Here is a 21,861-nt window from a genome sequence, read left to right on the forward strand (position 1 = left end):
CTCTGACTTTCTGTCACTCTCATCCCTATAGAAGTATCTGGTGCATGCTGTTCTTTTAGTGGTTGCTCTGTATTTTATATCTCTTATCTTCAAGCTTTTCTTATATTTTCTTTCTTCTTTCTACCTTCCAACTAAATACAGAGAGAAAAGTGTCCTTCAGTTTCTCAGTGTGAAGCCTTTATTTCTGAAGTAACAAGACACCCAACTATAGGAATCACTTTTTAAAATCTTTAAGACTTTAACAATCCTTCGTGACTAGAGCAGGAAAGAAATACAAACCTTCATTCCTTCCTTGAATCAAGGAGCACTACTGGAGTCAACTGCCAAAATTTTTAGAAGGTTTTGTGACTTACCATACATTGTACTGTTAAGATCTACTGAATAAAGGATGTTCTCTCACTAAGGACCAAGTGTTTTAAGGTTTCAAGAAGTACTCCAAGAACAGTATACTTCTTTCATCATTTGTTTATGAATTTATCCATGTTTGCTTAATGCTTCTGCTAAGTATTAGTCTAAATCTAGCCATTTATATTTAGTTGTGTAAACCTAAATTAAATGCTGTAGTATGTTGTGGGATGTACTATATATCAAGATACAGAGAACATTGTTTTGGCATGTCAGAGCCTTATTTGGTTAGCAGACTGCATGTGTTGGTATTCTTTTTTTTTTTTTAAGCCTATTATTTTGATGCACTGCAAAAGAAATTCAGTTTATGAGATAACTCTGAAAAATCCATAATAAGATAGGAGTTATAAAAAATTTACAGTGATATTAATCTTTCCGTATCCCCCACTAGCAACACTAAGCAATTCACACATGGATCTAAGGTAATTAAAGTGTGTTTTTCTGAAACTTCTTTTTTAGTAAGATGGTTTTCTAGAAAATGGCATTCCCAAGATAAAGCTGTTGTGTTTGAACTCATTTCCCTCCTTTAGTACTGGGTTATGTATGTGTTTGTTTTTTTAACTTGAGAGCTGACTGTTGCTTAAGAAGTTTTCTTATGGCAAAAATAATGTAAATAATTTACTATGATCTGCATTTTGCCAGGAACTCATTTATTATTAAGGTTATCACTTATTAATAAAAATTTTTCTGTTTTTGTCCTTTATAATACATTAAAGTTGGTAACTGTTATCGGTACTTTTGAAATATTTGTATGCATTTGTTACCTTAAACATTTGAAAGAAGCACAAAAAAAAGGTAAATTTAGTCAACCCAGGGAAACATCAATTTTTTTGTAGTTCCAATTTTATATCACAGTTTTATTTTCTTATGAAGTCAAAAAACTGCATTGATACTTACTAATGCAAATTCATTATTTAACAAATATCAGAATAATCTTAAAGGTCTGAAATGAGAAAGATACTAACTTTTTAATTTTAACAATATACTTCTTAGGCTCTCACTACCAGCTCTAAAAATCTTTTTGGAATAATTCCATAGTGTGTGGTTTATGAACTGTGTGTTTCATCACTAACCTAGTAGCCATGAGATACATGTCTCCCTCTCTCCCTCCTTCCTCACACCTTTCTTTTTTTTCTTTCTCTTTCTGGTAGGCCAGTAACACTGCTGTGTTCATAGTCTCCTTTCAGAAAGACCATTAATGAAAATAAATACAGCATGTATAGTTGAAAAGAAACTGAAATGGAAGTTAGAGAACCTGGACTTCGTAATGCCACCATTAACTTAGGTTTTGCCACCAAATAATGCTGTAAAGTTAAATCACTTTTAAACCCTTGGATGAAAGGTGCTATGTAAATGTAAATACAAAGGATTCTTACTAAAATACAAATATTGCACAACAGACATATTTAAAACCTATTCTCTAGACTTTGAAACATGTCTCCATCATGACTCCCTAGATTCAAGTATCAGATTGATAATGGGTATCATGGCAGTCTAGAGACACTTGCATGTAAAAAATGTAAATTCATCTTTAGGTGGATAAATTGAAAGTAAATATAGAAATTATGTTTTAGCTAAATACAATGAGTGGGTAACTTAGATTTATATTAACTAGCATCTAATTTGCACAACTAGGACACATTCCAGGACATTTACTGAAAGTTGAAATTTAATGAGTAGGAGGTAGCCCAGTGAGGGTGTATGATATCACAGCTTGGTCTCTACAGGACACTAATATCCTAAAATAGAGAACATGCTGACTGAGGCAGCACATTACTGCTTCCATTAGAAAATGCTTAAGGGCAGCCTATAAAGTACTAAACCTGAGTGGGCTGACCCTGAGAAAATGCAGCAAGACAACCAAGAGAATACTTGAGACTGCAAAAGTGGAATATTCTCAATTATATTAATCACCTTTTTCATACCATTTCAAGAAAGGATTAGATAACCCATGAATATTTTACCATCTCCAAAAGATACCATCAGAAGCAAACTTAGTATGAAGTCATGCTTTTCCCTTAGATAAACCACTTCTGCCAAACAAAATAGTGTAGCCAACTAGAAACTAACTGGGGCCACTTTCCGGAATGGGGCCTGACATGCTTTTAATGATCTGGCTCTATTCTAAATCAATACCCAAACCCCCTCGGAAATTAAAGAATTTATATACAGGGTAATAGCTTCGGCCCAGAGCTCCAACAAAGTGCTTCAGATCTGGCAATGTGGAAATGTTCGGTCCAAGTTTTTGAACTGGTGGTTACCAAAGAGTACACAAAACAGGTTTGTATGTAGCACCTTTCATGCAAGGCATGGTAAAAGCCTATTTAAAAATCACTGTGCATATTACGGAATTGCAGCCACCTCACAAATGAAGTATTACAGCCTGCACTGTCTTAAAATTTTATGTCAGGAAGTGAAAAAGATATTGTACCAAATCTGGAATTACAATGAGTAGTAATAATGTATGCTAAATGACTTGTATTTTAAGTTACTTTTTATGAGAAAAGTGAATTTTTGTGTTTTCTTTTCTGCTACACTTAGTCCTGAGATGTATTTTTTTCTTTAAGCCTTGAATGAATAATACAAAAGGAGCCCATTTTATAATATAAACCTTGATGTACATGTTGAGATATTTGGACAAAGAAAATGCCTTAAAAGGAATGCTTATGGATAAAGTTGCACTTACAACACCTTTAACAAAACGTGATTTCAAATTGTCTTTTTCTTTTCTACTAAGGGTTCTCTCTTTCAGTGTTTGCCATTGTACTTGTAACTGTTATTAAATATCAAATCTAATAATATAAAAGATGTAACATTTCCTTTAAAAGTAATGCTACTGAGAAATTTGGAGTTGAATGGCAAAATGTTTATTACTTGGCTATACCTAATATAAGCCACAGTTCATAACAAAAAATCCAGTTTATAACAAAACAGATACCATCATTTGGCCGATTTGTCTTTTTTTAAAAACATTCATTATTTTTCATTTGTTTTTAACTTTATTTCTCCTAAAAAAATTAAGTTGGTTTAACATTCACTTGTTAAACTGATATAACAAGAGGTGAATTTTAAACTAATATAAAAAGAGGTGATTTTTATAACAAGTGGTCAGCAATCATAACATATAATTTAGCCCAATATTATTCTTTCCTTTCCCTTTGCCCTAGAAAACCTATTTTATGTGTTTCATAACATATAACCTTGTTTAGATGATTCTGTCCTAATCACTTTGGGAAGAGTATTGGAGGTTTGGGGAGAGAACTGAGAGTCTATCAGTCTTGTCAACCTCAAAATAGGTTTAAATACGATAATAGATTGTACCAATCAGTCCCTTTCATTTTCACATCTAGACTTTGGGAGGCGTAATGTTAGAGATGGCAACCTGCCTTGTGTCCTTGGGCAGGTCAGTCTTTCTGGGCCTGTTTTCACCATAAGGTGGGGAGGACAGTTAGACCAGTTATCTGAGGTCCTCGGTGTCTTTGATTCTGTTCGTTAAACCTTAACTTTATATGCAAAGCAACCTAAAATTTCCTCTTTCTTAGAGATATAGTACAGAGTAGGCAAAAACTAACATAGCACCTCAGAAATAAGGTTATCATTTATGGAAAATATTTCTTACTAACTCATCTCTTAAATCCATTCTGTATTTTATAAAAATTCTGCCTTGAGTAGACTTGTAGTTTCTAACCACATATATCCAAAGATGACAAGTTTTTACTTTTGCCTTTCAGTAATGCAAATTGGTACAAATTAAATACAATTTCTCTACCAGAAGCAAATTTTTTTTGAGTGTTCAACCTTAGGAAAATATGATTATCTCTCAAATATCCCACTTGATTGTACTCTAGAGGAAAGGAGAATTTTCCTAAGACCTCTAGGCTATTTTGTAGCCTAGTCTAGTCAGACCCTCAACTGGGGTTTTGTTTGAATCTAAGTGAGGTGGAAAAGTACATCAATTTTCCTCTGTTTTTGAACTAGCCTCTATATGACAACTGACAATACATAATCCTGGGTTCTTATACTGCTTTAGATGCCACAGTTGAAAGGGGATAAGTAAAATTTAATATAGCCTAGAGGACAAAGGAACCTTGTTCAAGCATGTTCACATTTTGTAACCTCCAAAGACTAAGCAAATCCTTCTTAATGGCCTATGTATTTTCTGCTCCTGAGTTTTAAAATATAATTTCATTAGTATGATTATGACATAACATTTTCCATCCCTACTTTGAGTGTTTTTCTAGATTAAAATTTTCTAAAGATAGAATTTTATTTAAAAAATAGCTTATTTTTCACTGAAAAAACAAACACCTGGTAATAGGAAGGTTTTGCCCTTGCCCCCATGTTTAATTATATTGCTGGGGAATTCTTATTCCTTAATTCTCATTCCTCAAAGATAACCACTATTAACAGTTGAATATATTCCCATATTCCTCTTTTTCCCCTGTATGTACACTGTCATATGTATAATTTTATATATGCTGTTTTTGCAGTTTGCTTTTTTCAAGCATAATAAACACCTTACAGAAGATGTAATATAGTTAATCTTAGTTAACTAATCTTAGTTTTTATGTTAATTAATTAATTTAGGCTGCCACACAGCTTACAGGATCTCAGTTCCCCTGACCAGGGATTGCTCCCCTGCACCAAGGCAGTGAAAGCCTGGAATCCCAACCACTAGGCCACCAGGGAACTCTCTATGTTAATTCATCCTTAATTGTTGAAGGCATTCCGGTAACAAGTAATTGTCATGGGGGGAAGGGGAGGGTGGAATCTCTCAGCTGACTAAAACTACCTCAATATATCTTTTTAAAAACAGCTCCTTTAAGATGAAATAGTTAAATAGCTCCTTAAGTAGTTTAGGTAGTCACCAAACCAAAGTGCTATATATATCTTACCACTTTAATGCTTTTTATAATTACAAGTAAGAAAAACAGCTTTCAGAAATAAATGTATTAGCCCAATTAGTTTTTATCAAAATTTAGTCTTATGGGATCGTGTCCTGTCTTCTTCACAAATGTGAGAAAGTCTTCAGGGTTTAATCCCATGGTTGCAGCATTGGTCATTGGATGAAAGTACACCTTTTCATGTCCACCTTCCAAAAAAGCAGAATCCAGAACAAATTTCACATCTCCATCATCACAGAAGAGTGCCAACGGTGTGGCACAGCCTTGGCCAACTTTCAGTTTTTCTAGCATGGCTGTTTCATCAGCAAACCGCAGATTTCCACTTCCAACACCTAACTGCTTGGCAAGATCATTTAAATTAATTTGTCTATCATGAAGAACTGTCACCAGCCAATAGTCTTTTTTCTTTTTGTCTTTAAGAAATAAGTTCTTACTATGTGCTCCTTTCAAATGTTGGATATGAGGCATCATTTCTTCAACTGTAAACACCTGTGAAATATCACATGAGAAGTTTAAAAATAATATGCATGTATACACACACTGCACACATACAGTTATCTGTATATTGCCTGGTGGGTGTAAGGTTAGGGAGTACTCAATGACCTGGATTTCACTGGTAGAGATCCATCCCCAGCCCATTAGCAAATATATCTCATCTCAGGGCCTCAGGAAGTATTGACAGTTTCTCTTAGGCCAGTTCTCCATTCCAATGTGCAGGCCAAGGCTTCACACTCCTAAAATGTTTTTGTTTCTCCATTAAACTTTCGGTAAAGTTTATAGCAGCCCTCACAACACTGTAAATCAACTATACTCCAATAAAAATTAATTTTAAAAAGTTTATAGCAGCCCAGACTCCTATTCCTTGGCATTCCATTACATCCAGGCCATATGACTATCTCCACTCTATAAAAAGATAACCACAGAGAGGGAGTGACAGCAGGGAATGAGACCCTGGACTAATATACAGAAAAAATCAGAAAAGCTGGCAATACGCGCAGTAAAAAGGGGGAGAGTATGTGGACTATAAGGGAGGCAAAAGGGTCAAAGAATATACTTTTGATGAATTTCTCTAAACTTGGAAGATCATCACCATATCTAGCTAATTATCATTAGCTGTTACTCAAGCGTTGGGCAAAAACTTTGTCCTTGCACCACTCAGGTTACGTACTGGCTCCGTCAGATATGTGCAAAAAAAAATATTCCCATCAATAAATCATGTTAAAAAATACCAAACTCTAACCTTGGCATCCTGTATGCACCTGCAGCCACTGCAAAGACGGGTTTACTGCTTGGCAACTTACATACGCATAAAGTTGACACACTGACCAAACATCCCTAGCCAGTTTGAGATGCGCAAGTTCTCAATATGTTGTACTAGTTCTCAACATAAAAAAATCACTACGAATCCCCGGGCGGTCCAGTGGCTAGGCCTCCGCGCTCCCACTTCACGGGTCACGGGCTGGATCCCTGGTGGACAACTAACGTTCCGCACCCCACGTGGCGCGGCCAAAAAAATCACTCCAAGAAGAAAACATGGGGTTTTTTTCACAATAACAGCGTCCGAAGTGGAGAGGCCCTTGATGATCCCTTTCGTACTCTGGATCCCGGGAAATGCCTTAGAACGGAAGTTTCTGCGGCACATTACCCCTGGGACGTCTAGGCTTAGCGCCTTCGCCCCATAGAAGCTGCAGCAGAGCCCACCCCTTCCCGGGGTGGTCCCGGCGGGAGCGCCTCACCTCCGGGTGCTCCACGACCTCCGTGCGGATGGCCAGGGCTTCGAGACGCTGCTCCAGCGCTGCCCGCAACTCGCCGCCTGCCATGCTAACCTCGTGGCGCTAACGGACGCGGTGGCGAGAGACCGAACGGAAGAACTGGGCGTGGTTTCCCGCAGTCCACGAACTGCCAGCCCAGACGGAAGTGCTTGGAGGGACAGGGGCGGTGCCGGAAGCCCAAGAGTGGGCGCTTTCCGGAGGCGGTGTTGGGCTGGGTTTGCATCGCTCTCTCCCCGCGTGCTTGAAATTTGTCTGCGTCCGCAGAGACAGACTTACTAGACATGCAGAGTTCCTTGCCCCGCGTCCTGCGAGAGGAAGGCGCCTGCCTTCTCACAGCCCTCTCTAGCCTCGCCTCAGGTTTCCTAGGTACAGCCTATCTTCCATTTAAACAGAATCAGAGCCACATAGGAAATCAGCTTAGGGAGTGTTGGGAGAGTAATCGACTGGACGTGGGCTAGGCTTGACCCAGGAGGTGGACTGAGGCAGTCAGAGGCTCCTTACCCGTTCTCTCCTTGGAATGTACTTTCTGCCCTCTGTTCCTGAGCTAGGTGCTACTTGAAGGATGCAGCCTTGAGAGAGTAAGGTGTTATTGAAACCATCTGGACTTCTTTGGTAAGTGCAACCCCCCTTCCCCCACTTAAGGCCTCTGTATAAACTCTTAAGATTCTGGCGAGTGGATATCCAAGACAAACCACCTATGTAAGTTCCCTTGCTTACTAAAACTGCCACCTACCAATATGGAATGTCCTGCCTCTTCAGTCATTCTGTGACCTCCTAGGGTGTGTGTGTGTGTTGGTGTGGGGGCGGGGGTTTCACCTGGGGAATTACCTGAGGTCGTGAACCAACAGGGAGAGAAGGAGCCAAAATCCCTCTCCTTTTAAATAATCAGCTGTGGCAACCACAACTCTACCTTTTTAAGAGGCACTTTTCCTACCTCTTTGTGGGGTGTTTTCCACTATCCTGCAAAACCCTCACTCCCCACCTTGAACGAGGCCTGAAATTCCACTAGAGTTTCACTTATGAGTTTAGATTAAGCCTCAAATTGTTACCAAAGCTGTTGCCCCAGAATCATACTCTTGTCCCGGGCTTGAATGGAAACCAGTTGCTCTTAACCTAAGTTTTGGGAGGAAGCTGCAAAGAAAAACACAAGAACTGGTTAGAACCAATTAGGCACTAGATGGCTGAAGATTTAACTTCCAGTAGACCTAGAGCCTCATGATACATTCGTTGTAATACCTAAGCATGCTAAATGACACACCGACCGGTGCAATGACAGCTGACAGTTGCCATGACAACAACTGGAAAAGCCCATACAAGGACCGAAAAGGAGAGTTGCATCAGTTCCAGGTCCAAACCACACCCCCGTTCTCGGATAAGTCATGAATATTCCTCCCACTCATTCCAATTCCCTCCCTTCTACCTCGATCCTCTTATAAACGTAATGTCTCCCCTGGAATTGGGTAGAGAAGTTGATTTGCAAACGAGGTTTCCGCTTCTCCATTCTTTAGCCATTAAATAAAGCTCGTGCTGTTCCAGTCTCAGCATAGGTTTCGTTATTGGCTGTGTGAATCCGATCGGAAAAAGAACCTCCCTGACTAAGACAAGGGGTCTCGGTCTGGGCTAGGACCCCAGGGCAGGCCAAATCAACCAATTCAGGAATAGAATCCCAGATAAAACGTAGATATTCCTAGGGACGTTTAACTCTAGTAGGAATATATAATATTTAGGTCATTTCTGGGGTGCAAATTGAAGGCCTGGAGAGGAAGTCTCTTAAGAAGACACTGCAGGGACTTCCCTGGTAGCACAGTGGTTAAGAATCCACCGGCCAGTGCAGGGGACACGGGTTTGAGCCCTGGTCTGGGAAGATCCCACAGGTTGCGGAGCAACTAAGCCTGTGCATGTGCACCACAACTACTGAGCCTGCGCTGTAGAGCCCGCGAGCCACAACTACTGAGCCTGCATGCCACGACTACTGAAGCCTGCACGCCTAGAGCCCGTGCTCCGCAACAAGAGAAGCCACCACAATGAGAAGCATGGGCACCACAGTGAAGAGTAGCCCCCACTCACCGCAACTAGAGGAAGCCCGCATGCAGAAACGAAGACCCAACGCAGCCAAAAATAAATAAGTAAATTTATTTAAAAATAATAAAATATACAGGAGGATGTGCATAGGTCATTTGCAAACACTATGCCATTTTATGTAAGGAACTTCAGCATCCACAAATTTTCATATCTGTGGGGGGGGGTCCCTGGAACTAATCCCCCTTGGATACTGAGGGAGGGCTATATCTGAGTCCTCACCCACATGACAACCTTGGAGGAAGCTGTGAAAGAGGAAATCAGAGCCAACTTCACGATTTCACCCAGAATTGGCCTTGGATAATATAATTTTAAAAGTTCTAAGCTTAACCCACCTCTTAAAACTATTAAGCCATGTTTTCCTTCAAACAGTCCATCCAGTTGTTTGATCCTTGATTATAGAACCAACAACAAGCCTCTGCCCGTGGCCACCTAAATTCAGGTCAACAGCAAAAGCAATGTACCACATTACAGAGTATTTAGAAAACTTAGATAAGGGGGAACGGATCACTCAGAACATTTTCTCCATGTTTATTATTTTATTTCTCCATTTGTGAATTAGCTTCGTTTATGTCTTGGCTCATTTAGCTATGGAGTGAATGTTAATGGCTTTCACACTGGTTTACATGAGCTGTTTAAATAATCAAGTTATGCGCCTTTTATTTGCCATATATCCTCCAAATGGTTTTCATTTTTCCCATTTAAGAAGAGATTTTTTTTTCCCCTGCACCGCGCAGCTTGCGGGATCCTAGTTCCCCAGCCAGGGATCGAACCATGGCCCCTGGCAGTGAAAGCCCAGAATCCTAACCACTGGACCGCCAGGGAATTCCCAAGAAGGGATTTTTTTTTTTTTTTTTTTGCGGTACACGGGCCTCTCACTGTTGTGGCCTCTCCCATTGCGGAGCACAGGCTCCGGACGTAAAGGCTTAGCGGCCATGGCTCACGGGCCCAGCCGCTCCGCAGCATGTGGGATCCTCCGGGACCGGGGCACGAACCCGTGTCCCCTGCATCGGCAGGCGGACTCTCGACCACTGCGTCACCAGGGAAGCCCCCAAGAAGGGATTTTTTTAAAGTTTGGTTTTATCTACAGAAGTTACTTATTTTTGTGTAAGCAAATGTCATTCTTTTTAAGTTATTCTGATCTAAGTATAGAAAGCTAACCTCCAGCAATAGAGTATTCGATCTATTTTCTTAATACTCAATTCATTAATTCATTTAAAATTTACTTTGGCGTATAAGATGTGGTGAAGCTCATTTTTTTCGCCAGGTTTCTGTCTAAGAATGAAAGTAGAAAGCATTAGAATACCAAAGACCACCTATATGAAGATATGACATATCACAAATGACTGTCCTTAAAATATTTGAAGACTTTCAAGAATACCCAAATTCAATCACATTGACCTGAGCATAAACGGGAAAAAATTGGAATCTGATTGTGACTAAGAAATGTGAATCATGTCCAAAACTAGGGAAACAATTAACCCAGAATAAGGTCTACATGACAGCTACGAAGGAGGAACACAGAGGGGAAAAATTGACCGTGGCATCCAGCACATTGTCTAGGCAAATAGGGTGTTCTGATCTGGAAATCTCTTTGGATGAACTGCCATCCATCAGGTATGCAATGTGTGAATCCCTCCCCCGACCCATAGCCAATCCATCACAGTTCAGTTTCTTAAATCCTTCTTCTTCTAACCACCTCCATCACTCTAGCCCAAATGACTATCATCTCCCCCTGGTCTACACTAATGTTCTCTTAATTTTAGTCTACCTGTGGTTGAATGACCAAGTACCCTGCTCCCAATGAGTCTTACCACCAAATATTTTTATTATAAAATGAAGCTAAATCTGTCTATGGTAAAAGAACCTTATATCACTGTTTAGAAACTATCCTAACCCAAGTTTAATGCATATTTATATTTATTTATCAAACATACATGTCAGCATTGTATTAAATACAAAAGAAATGCTATCCTTCGCATAGTCCCTTGTCCTCAAATACAATCTCAAATTTACATTGGAAAAAACAACATGAAACATTAAATTCAAAATTATCAGCATGAACTTGAGAAACTAGACATCTAGTCACAGAACTTGAATATGAAATCTCATGATTCTAGGAGAAGGGGTAGTACCTGATAAATGAGGGTTACCAAATTATTTTACAAACAAGGGAAAACTTACTCAAAAGTCTTCTGGGGGAATTCCCTGGCGGTCCAGTGGGTAGGATTCTGGGCTTTCACTGCTGAGGGCCCACGTTCGATCCCTGGACCGGGAACTAAGATCCCATGATCCGCATGGCACAGCCAAAACAAACAAACAAAAAGAAGTCTTCTGGCATTTCTCCAAGAACACACTGAGGGAAAGACTCTTATTATCCTTAGGAAGAGTGTGGATAATTGACAGATAAGGAACGAATCTGAAAAGGAGATCTGGAAGATGGAGTTGTGCCAGGGTCCATGAAACAAGGGAACCTCATCTTACGTCTGCTCAAAGTAAAGGAACAGCTACAATTGTAGCCTACCTGGCAAAGGAAATAAAAAGGCCAAAATTGAAAATATTTATCAACACCAAGGGGACTGGGCATCACTGCGTTTATTAGGTGAAGAATGTTAGAAACCCCCATAATTGCATAAAACAAAGGGCAATTCCAGGACAGGTAAGTTCAAAGCCATCGTAAGAAGCTGTGCATACCCAAAAAGAAAGCGAGGCAATTAAACAAAATGCTTCTTGCAATCTGTGTCTCTTCAACAAATCTTTTGGAACAACTCTATGTGCCAGGTACACTATGACACATCTATATGTGCCATGCTTTCTGCCCTCAGAGACCTTAAAGTCTAGTGAAGAGGACTGAAACATTCACAGAGGATAAATCCAAGAAAATATGCCCAGAGCAATGAGAGTGGCATAATGAGGATGCTTTGGGAGCCCAGAAGGGCACTAAGCAGACAGGGGTGGTATGTCAGGGAAAGCAGTAGGAGATGACACCAATTTGAAGGGATAAGTAAGAGCTGATCAGAAAAAAAGGGATACAGCTGAAGAAACTCTGGAAGAATGGAGAAGAAGCATGACGTGTCCTGGGGCGTTATGATTTGGTGTGACAGTAGAGCAGAATGAGAGGCCTGCCAGCAGAAGATGAGGCTAGAACTAGGCACAAAGGATCCTAACTGTCAGGCTACGGAACCAGGAATATCCCACCATAAAGGGGCGTGTTAAATAAATTAGGTGACTCTTTCCTAGAGAATTCTATATTCTCAATCATACTCTCAATATTTAAGGCTATAGGGAAGTACAGTTTGGTAAATGGGGAAAATGAGTTATAGAAGGGTATAGACAATATGCCCCCAATTTTGCTTCAAAATACACATACCTGTAGAGGAGAGTAACTTAAAAAAAAATGAAAACAAACCAAAAATACTGTTACTAGCATCCTCTTTCTCTAACCCATTCCAGGAAAACTGGTTTCTAAAGGCCCGTGGAGGAGTATTCATCCCAGGACAGGAGACAATGGAGGTTAGTTCTTAGAGTAATGGAGGGGAAAGCATCTGCATCCAAGAGGAAATTTAGGTTTCCTAAGAGTCAGAAGAGAGGGTGAGGACTGGGGTGGGGAAGATGGGACGGTGGAGGACAGTTCCTTTTTTGGCACTTCGTCCCTCCAGTGGGTGGCAAGTTGGGAACTTGCTGTCAGTGGAAGGCAGTCCACCTGGGGCAGCCCTTCCAAAGCACCCTCTGAGCATCACTGCTCAATGAGGAGCCGTGAAGAAGAGGACAATAATCCCACAGTCCAGTTCCCCGGCTTCTTCTAGGTTCCTGCATGATACCATGGAGAAGGGAGAAAATCTCAGTAATAGCCTCAGGTTAACTTTCCTTCCAGCTCCATCATGTGGGGAGTTGGGCCAGATTTAATTAAATTCAGTAAAATATGATTGAAGATCAGCTAAGTGCTCAAGGCACAGTGGTGAGCAAAACCAGACAGAGACACTGACCTTGTAAAGCAAACAGTCTATCGGAGGATACAGCTTTAGTCAAATACAGAAACAAATGCTAGGTTGCCTGGGTGACAAGTGCTACGAAGGATATAATAGGGGAATCGCATCTAGTTTAGGGGAGGGCAGAGTGGTCAAGGAAGTGAAGTTTAAGATCTGAAAGATAAGTAGGAATTAAGAGGGCAAAGCAAGGAGAGAAGAGTGTCCCAGGCAAAGGAAACAGCATGACACCTTGTGCAAGGGTGGGAGGAAGCAAACCAAGGCAGAGGTACTGAAAGAGGTCAGTGTGGTTGGCATGCAAAGAGCACGGGGACTGGGGACATTGCTCATTTCCTACACACTGGAGCTGGGAACTATCAATGAAAAAATTAATCACTAGTCAATCTAAGAAAGACATGGAAACTTTTATTCGAGCCAACCTGAGGATTATAACCCGGGAGGCAGTCTTTCAGAAAGCTCTGGGGACTGTTCCAAAGAGGTAAAGGGTGAGGCCCATATGTATGATTTTGGCAAAGTGGTACATGCCATCAAGCACTCATCTTAGTAGAAGGTTACTGCTATTCGAGAGGAAGAGATATCTTAGTTAATGGTTTTAGTGCTTTTCTAAGTAGGGGAAGATGCAGGAAACTAGGTTCATAAAATTTTCTCCTGAAAAGATCTGTCTGAGGGCCAGTTCTGTCAGTTTTCCAGTATACAAAGTGTCTCATCCTGATCTCCACCCTGAATTCCTTTCAACTGTAGGTCAGCGACTGCAGTACCTAATGACTTGATTCTTGTAGAACTGGACGGTGGGCAGTACTCTTTATTTGACAGCCCCCTCCCTTTTGGTCTTAATTTTGAGCAATGTTTGGAAGGCATTTCATGACCAGTTTGCCTAATGGCGATTCCCAGGCCAGGTGAGGATTTCATTGATAGGCCACTCAACGTGCTACTATAATTGGACTAGACCCTGTTAACAGTAACCAAAAGCCTCTGGACTGCCTGTCTTACTGGTCTGTTATGGTCCAGGAAGTGGTTCCCTCTTGTTGCTTCTTCTCACATCTAGAGTTACACTATTACAATCACTGATCTTGTGGAACTATGTGTTTGATCAGTCATTTCAGTTAGCCTAATCATCATTAGTTTTACCTGAGGCTCGTCACACATTTGGTAATGCAAGAAACAATAATCTTGTTAAACAGGCAGAATACAAGTAATATAGCTAGTTACATTAATAAGGTCACAAGTAAGTATTTAAGCTAAGAACGTCCTTTAAGTGTCTCTTCTGCACCAGTCACTATCTTTAAGGGAAATAGTATATTGGCATTGTTCACCAAAGATGTCTGCACATACCAGGTGAGTGGTGGGTCATTGTGACCCCTTACAGGATTGAGGAAGGAATATTATCTTCTGAGGAGTTACATGGCTGGCCCCAAAATAAGGAAAATTGATCTTCATGGTTGAGCAGGTATTTCTGCCACTGGGGAGTTCTGGTTAACACATAATGCAGCTGCACAATGCACACTAGAAGGAAGGTAGGAGGCCAGAGAGTAGATTAAAAGTTTTATGTTTAAATTTTTTTTGTCTTGCCTTAAAATGTGAATTTTTGTTTCATCAGAACTAAAATGCTTACCTGCTAAAAAATACACTTCTTGAGGCGGTTATCTCCAGCTAATAACAGGGAGGGGGGGATCAATAAGTTAAAAATAAAGAAATGTAAACCAAATCTGAAAAAGGTCAAAAAATGTTATTAAACAAACAAAGGGAAATGTAAACTGTCTCCACAATTAAGATCACGTGAGGGTATTTTCAAACGACTTCAAAAGAGAAGAAAGCTAAGGTATAAAAAATTTAATAAGTGGGCAGATGTAATTTAATTACCTCCAAATTAAAATATGAAATGGGTAAAGATGTTCACTTTTCTCGTCTGGGAAAATGCTGGTTTCATACAAAATGAAAAAAGCACATGCAGTGTGCAGTGTGAAAAAAGCACATGCAGTAAGCAGAGAAGTAGCAGGTTTCTTTCTTTTGTTCACTTTAAACACTCATTTAAAATTAAATAGTCATAAGGAAGCTTTACTTTGGACAAGGAAGTATTTCCAGACACTGCTGTGAGCCCCAGGTTGTACTGTAAATACCTGGTGAGTAGCTCCGACCTCCTAACCCTGAACCAGGTGGAACAGCAATTGCTGTGATTCAGGAACCCCTGCAGAAGGAGGCCAGGCCAGCAAGACATGCTCTGAGCTGCTCTTCAAAGCAGTCTTACCTTTCTGGACCTAGTGAACCACTAAATGAATGAACAGAGACTTTATACTCCTTGTTATTACATGGTCTGTAGGTGGTTCTCACAGCAACACAAGAAAACTGACTTCTATACAAAAGTACTTTGCATGTGGACTGGGGAATATTTTCTTTAGGTCTAGCATTTCAGAATAATTAGTTTGATTGGATTAGGTTTATGGGAACTACTTTGGAATTTCTGTCCTAGTCTTACTGGCTAAAAAGAGAAATTTCCTGTGTTTTTAATGCGTTAAATTAACTTGTAAATTGAATATATTTGCATAAATTTTAATAAAATCTAAGTTTGAGACCAGATTACTCCTGATCACATATTATTCCTCTACCCTTGCTGATTTGATTTACCTATTTATGATAAGTGCTGATTTCAGTAAATATTAATAAATATATTTTTGAAAAGTGTGGGGTATAATGTAAGGACAAAAAGAGCCAGGTCAATCAGAAACAAACTCATATTCAGCATTTCTCCAAAACATAAAGTAGCTTTCTTTTTCTGAGTGTTAAAATACTGTTTAATGTTTTTTTTAACAAGTTGTATGTTTATTTCTTTAAATAAATGTTTTAAAATCATACTTTAAAAAGAAACACAGAAGATAAAAAGATACATGTTTATTGAAAAAAAATCAGACCACACAAGATGCACAAGCATTTATGTCACAGGTATATATACATATATATGCACACCACATGTATGATGTGTATGTATACTCTATATATGCTGTTTATTTCTAGTTTTATCTGATTATATAACATAGGATATTTTATGATCTTTCCTTTTTTCACCCAGTAGACATCTTTCCATGCCAACAGAGAACTACATTATCACTTGTAATGGCTGTATAGTTTTCATTTATTCACCCAGCTCCAAATTTGGGAATGTCCAATGTCCAATGACTTATATGTTAATAATTTCCAAATTTTTCATAGTATTATAAAGAAGGCTACGGTAAGTATCTATAGTTCTATATCTATATATCTTTGCATAATTATTTCATTTATTCCTTAGAATAAATCTTAGAATCTGCAAAGTTACAGTTTATACATTTAAATTGATAACTATTGTCGATTGCCTTCCAGAATGGTTTTATAAATTTGCAGTACAAGAACATTCCATTCTCCACATCTTTATTAGCAATTATTTGATTACCGGAGTCAAAATTATTAAATAAGCAAACACGCGTTTGCACTGTGTTTTTAAGATTTAGGAAAAATATCAATATCACTTTTATGTTTACTGATGTAGGATGGTATGTCTGTACTTGTTAAATATCAACTTAGTACCATAAAGATAAAATATAAACTTCTCCACTAGAATGTAAGAAGAATTGCTGAAGAGCACAGTGATTTTTGTCTGCTGTCTTTGCCAGTGGCAGACTGGTTCCCCCGAGGGAAAGGAAGTTGAGTTGAATGTATGTTCAATTAGTCTTAAATTTAGTAAATTGGACCCATATCCTCGAAATCAGAATGAGTAAAGAGGCAGAAAAAGGCCCAAAATCGCATGAAATGAGCTCCTTTCACAGAAAAGAACTTCAAGAGTTCAAGAGTAGAACTTCAAGAGTAGAGAAGAAATGCTCCCAATTTACACCATTAATTGATCATTGATTGCTAGTTTTCCCAGTTATAGCTATTTATTTATTTATTTATTTATAATGTCTTGACAGTACAAACATTTAAAATATTTATGTATTCTAATCCAGGTTCTCAAAATGTAGTCCTCAGACCAGCGTTACTGTCATCACCTGAGAATTTGTTAGAAATAAATTCTCCTAGCCCACCTCGCGCTTACAGAATCAGATACTCTGGGAGGGTGGGCCAGCAATCCGTGCTTTATTCAGCCCTCCGGGTGACTTGATACCTGCTCACGTTTGGGTATCACTCGTGTAACTAATGGTTCTTTCCCCTATAGTTTCTGAATTTTGGGTGGGGGGGGACGCGCTGCTGCCTAGCTTGTGGGATCTTAGTTCCCAGACCATGGGCCCCCTGCAATGGAAGAGCAGAGTCCCAACCACTGGACCACCAGGGAATTCCCTAGTTTCTGATTTTAGAATTATGACTAGAAAAGTCTTTCCCACCCAGGTTTACAAATGATATCATTTATGTTGTCTCCTAATTTTTACTCAACCTTTAAATGTTTAATTCATATGGAATTTCTCACTACAAGAATATCATCTTCTTGAAGACAGGAGTCTTCATCTATTTTATTTCTCTGTTGTATCCTAAAACTGTGATTGGTACATGATGCGTTCTTAATATATATTTATTAATTATTGAACAAACTACTTAACTTCAGCATAAGATGAGACACATCCTTTGTAAAGCTGTCCTGGAAGCCATAAATATCAGCAAATTACAGTCAGCCTTTCAATTAGTCTGGTGGTTTAAAATGGCAAATGACAATCCTAAGTAGAATAAATGTAATCAGTGTGTGCTTACCGGGATGTGCTAGTGTTGTAATTCTCAGTGATGTTACATTTTTGGCGCTGGTTCCTAAGAGAGAATTTTAAAACTCAGAGGATTCTTAGTTCTATTAAGAAAAATGATCCGAAACTTGGAAATAGGCGAAGGGATGACTATTTGTTCTTTCAGTGTCCTGCTGCGTTTTGTCTAGCAGGCACTCCTGGGATTATCTGATTCTCCAGGAATGTGCGCTTTTGTTTGACTTGATATTTATCATGTTTTAGTACAGAGGACTGTACAACTCTGTAAGGGTAAATCTTAACATGCAGAAAACTGACAGTAATATAATTGAATTTTGTCCAGTAGAGGTACAGATGATTTTTGTCCCATAGAACAGGTAACCGTTTATTGTGCTGCAGGATATTAACCACTTTTGTACCTATATTAGCAGTCTTATTCAAGTATTCATTCTTTCAGCAGCTGTAAATATGTGGCACTCCCCAGTCCTCTTTGACCAAGGCTTACCATCTTTCTGGATCCCCCATTAATGAGTTAAATACATCTTTAGACACATACGCATTTTATATTTATTTAAAAGTTACATTTTTAAACTTTCCAGAAATAATACTGCAAGAATGTAACCTTTTTAATTTTGTAATGAAGATATTGAACACCAGAAAGTTTGCTGTCTTATTCAAAGTTGTAATACTAGTTAGTGGAAGAGATGGGACAAGAATGTAGAAATAAGGAACATAGGTTAGTAAAAGGGTACAAACTTTCAGTTATAAGATGAATAAGGTCCGAGGATCTAAAGTATAACATGGTGACTACAGATGATAATGCTATATTGTATGATTGAAATTTGCTAAGAGAATAGAACATAACATTTTCAACCATGACAACAGCAAAAAGGTAAATATGTGAGGTGATGGATGGGTTAATTAACTCAGGGGGAAGTTGTTTCACAATGTGTTTATATATCAAATTGTACACTGTATCACATTGTACACTTTTAAATATCTTACGATTTTGTCAATTATACCTCAATAAAGCTGGGAAAAACTGAAACAAAAGACTTTATAGTAAAAAAATTTTTGTAAGAGATGTAATCATGTATGAAGAAATCAGTGAAGCATAATTTGATGAGACTCAAGAGGAAACCCAAGAAATGCTTTGTGTAATTTGAATGCCAGTGGTAAAGAGATAACTATCTCATTGCTGATGAAAATCCAATGCACAGATCTTTAATCAGTATTGATATAGAGGTTACTGGAGATAAATGCCATGTTTTCCACTAGAAATATACAGAATTGTTACTCTTGTTGTTTTCCATAAAGAAAATTGTTGCTTTAATAGAAGCTTCAATACTAATAGAAACACAAATATTTACCATATATCATGTAGTAAAGATTGATATCAAATTTAAGTTAAAAAATGCTTATTTTCATATGTTCAAAAGGTAAAATCTCAAAGATGGGTGGGACCCTAAAGATCTTTAATTCAACTTCTTCAGTTATGGCAGCAGTTGAGAAACAGTCTTGGAATCAAACAGACTTGAATTTAGGTCCATCTCACCGATCACTAAGGGTGTGACCGGGACAAGTTACTTAACTTCTCCAGTGATAGTGCAATCCCTCTGGTTTGTTAAAATTGATGTTCAAAAGTAAGACATTGAATCTTGCAGGCTTGAATCAGATGATAATGATAAAGCATTAAGAACAATGCTTCATCCTGAGTATGTCAAATGAATGATAGCTATTATTATTACTATTATTAAGGTGTAGTGATCTTCCATGAAGCCACACATTTAAAATAAATTGACCTTACTAAAATTTGACTGCTAGATTACCAATTTTTCACTAGGGAAAGTTGTCAAATCAGAGGCAAGGAAAACTGAATTGTCAATTGGCCTCAGACCCGTTAATGTGCCAAGAACTGCTGTATAACATATTAAATATAACAAAATATTTATGTGACTGGTACATAAATGGCAGTGAAAATAATAGTTATGATCGTTAACTATTACTGATAATTTTAGATTGCCATGATTCAGGTTCTCAAGTCTCTTCTAGTTTTAAAATTCCTGGTACCATTCCTCTAGCAATTTATATTGCAGGGTGTTTTGCTTTATTTTGTGAAGCCAACAAATGACAGTTGAGACAGAAAACAAAACAGATTTAAACCTTGTAATTTTGTTCTGCTTTACTGCAGCCCTGATCAGCTTCTCTTTGGAAGATACCTAATTCTTGTGTTGTTCCTTGTGATTTCCTCCTCCTAGAATAAGCCCAGAGACATGACTGTAGTTCCTTCTAGTACTGTCAGGCCAGTGTGTGCTGGGCTGCAACTCATACCCTATCCCTCTTGCAAGGAGGCAGTTTACCCCTAATTATCACCAAGAACTATAATTAGTCTGGATATTGAAGTGACCTAGCCCCTTAAAAAGGAGCTTTCTGCCAAGATCTTGAAAGGCAAGAAAAAGGTTGGGAGAGGGAACAAGTTGAAAGTCAGAACTAACAAGAGTTCAAACCATTTTCTAGATAGGAAAGGGATAGCCGCAATACAGCTCCTTTTTCTCTTCCTTCCTGCCCTCCTTCCCTCCCTCCCTCCCTTCTTTCTTTCTCTTCTTTTCTTTCTTTCTTCCCTTCCTTTTTTTCCCACTGTGCTTTGGTTTCAAGTTTTCTCATTGAGTTTGTGTTTTAGACCTATCATTTAATACTTCTGAGACATAGCTCTTACCAAGCAGATGGCAATATGAAACATTATTTGTGGTCAAGTTGGCTCTACCTGTCTCTGAACTTATTATGTTCCATAATTAATATGATCAGATTAGAAGACCAACAAAGGACATAAGGTGAAGTGGGAATAGGAGCCCTTCTTCATCCCTCCCCTTCCACAAGTTTTCAGTCCTAAAGCCATCAGGGGCAAGGGCAAGGCAGGCCATCCACAGATATAGGGCAGGAGTGGGGGGCTCCAGTGGCCCTGTATTGCTGTAAATTTAGATTACAGAATAGTTGCAAAGATACTGGAGAGAGTTCCCAAATGCCCTTTACCCAGGTTCCCCTAATGTTAACATTTTACATCCAATCAGGGTGAAGATGTCCACTTCAAGGGGTGAACTGGCCTTGGGAGTCCAAGCTGGAGAGAGGTAAGGAGGGCATGAGTGCAGGAGATGGGGTGGTGGCCAGATTGGAGATTGGTTTCACACAGGGGAATTGCTTAAATAAGTAAATATATTAAGGCTGATGCGAGTCAGGTTTCCCACGGCCAGAAAAGGAAGTTACATACATATAAAGGGAAAAGCCTAGTTTGAACCCTATGGTGTTAGATTGGACTTCACGATATCAGTAGGAACGCATGGTTTTCAATGTATGTAGATGGAAATGTGTGCACACATGTGTATACTATTCCCCAGCTTTGACCAATGGGAGGGCTTGAGAGCATCAAAACCCCAGTAACAATGAACATACCTGACACCCTGAGCCTAGATTACAAATACCATTCTTCACTGAAAGGAAATAGGGCTTCCACTTTCAGAAATTTATTCTAGAGAAAAAACTGGACTGGCATGCAAAAGTGTACGCCCAAGAATATTCACTGCAATATTATGTTAGATACTGGACACAGCATATATGTCCATCTATGTGGGTATGGCACTTATAAACAATGGAATCTTTGAAAATCATTTAAAAGAATGATATGGATATATGTTCATCAGTGTGGAAGATTTCCGGTATATATTGTTGCAGAGATAAGAAGCAGCATTTATAACATGAATCTCATTTACATAAAAGTGTATGTATACATGTATTTATACAGAGATAAGTGGAATGATGTGTACACACACAAACGCACAAAGTGGTTACTTCCAGAGAGGTGGGATATAGGATTTGACTCACTTTCTTTAGTAAAAAAATAAATTTTAATTTGCAAAGATAGTGGAGAGTTCCTGAATGTCCTTCACTCAGTTTCCTCTAATGTTAACATGTTATGTTAACTATGATATGTTTGTGAAAATTAAAAAATTAACACTGGGGTATTACA

The 21,861-nt window shown here is 38.8% G+C and overlaps 2 protein-coding genes across 3 annotated transcripts in view; one reads left to right on the forward strand and one right to left on the reverse strand.

Moving 5' to 3' along the window:
* CCDC88A (coiled-coil domain containing 88A) overlaps positions 1-3,509 on the forward strand; it is a 126,260-nt gene extending 122,751 nt beyond the window's left edge. Inside the window, exon 33 of one of the 2 annotated variants that reach the window (XM_029231992.1) lies at positions 142-3,509. The gene's annotated coding sequence lies outside the window, so the exon portion shown is untranslated. The remainder of the gene's footprint in view (positions 1-141) is intronic. The other variant, XM_029231991.1, reaches the window with a different exon arrangement.
* On the reverse strand, positions 3,257-7,198 carry LOC114900662 (prolyl-tRNA synthetase associated domain-containing protein 1). Its single transcript, XM_029231994.1, has 2 exons — positions 7,046-7,198; positions 3,257-5,798 (listed from the first exon to the last, which is right to left on the reverse strand). The coding sequence occupies exons 1-2, from the start codon at positions 7,127-7,129 to the stop codon at positions 5,367-5,369; spliced, it is 516 nt and encodes a 171-aa protein (XP_029087827.1). The 5' UTR covers positions 7,130-7,198; the 3' UTR covers positions 3,257-5,366.
* Positions 7,199-21,861: the final 14,663 nt, after the last annotated feature.

The sequence above is a fragment of the Monodon monoceros genome, unplaced genomic scaffold (genome assembly GCF_005190385.1).
Source record: "Monodon monoceros isolate NGI ecotype Baffin Bay Population unplaced genomic scaffold, NGI_Narwhal_1 Super_Scaffold_19, whole genome shotgun sequence".
NCBI lineage: Eukaryota > Metazoa > Chordata > Mammalia > Artiodactyla > Monodontidae > Monodon > Monodon monoceros.

What these genes read in the sequence shown, in the direction of transcription:
- LOC114900662 (XM_029231994.1), bottom strand. Translation starts at nt 7,129, where the DNA reads ATGGCAGGCGGCGAGTTGCGGGCAGCGCTGGAGCAGCGTCTCGAAGCC. An exon ending in AGGTCGTGGAGCACCCGGAG is followed by an intron (nt 5,799 to 7,045) that starts GTGAGGCGCTCC and finishes GATATTTCACAG; the next exon opens with GTGTTTACAGTTGAAGAAAT.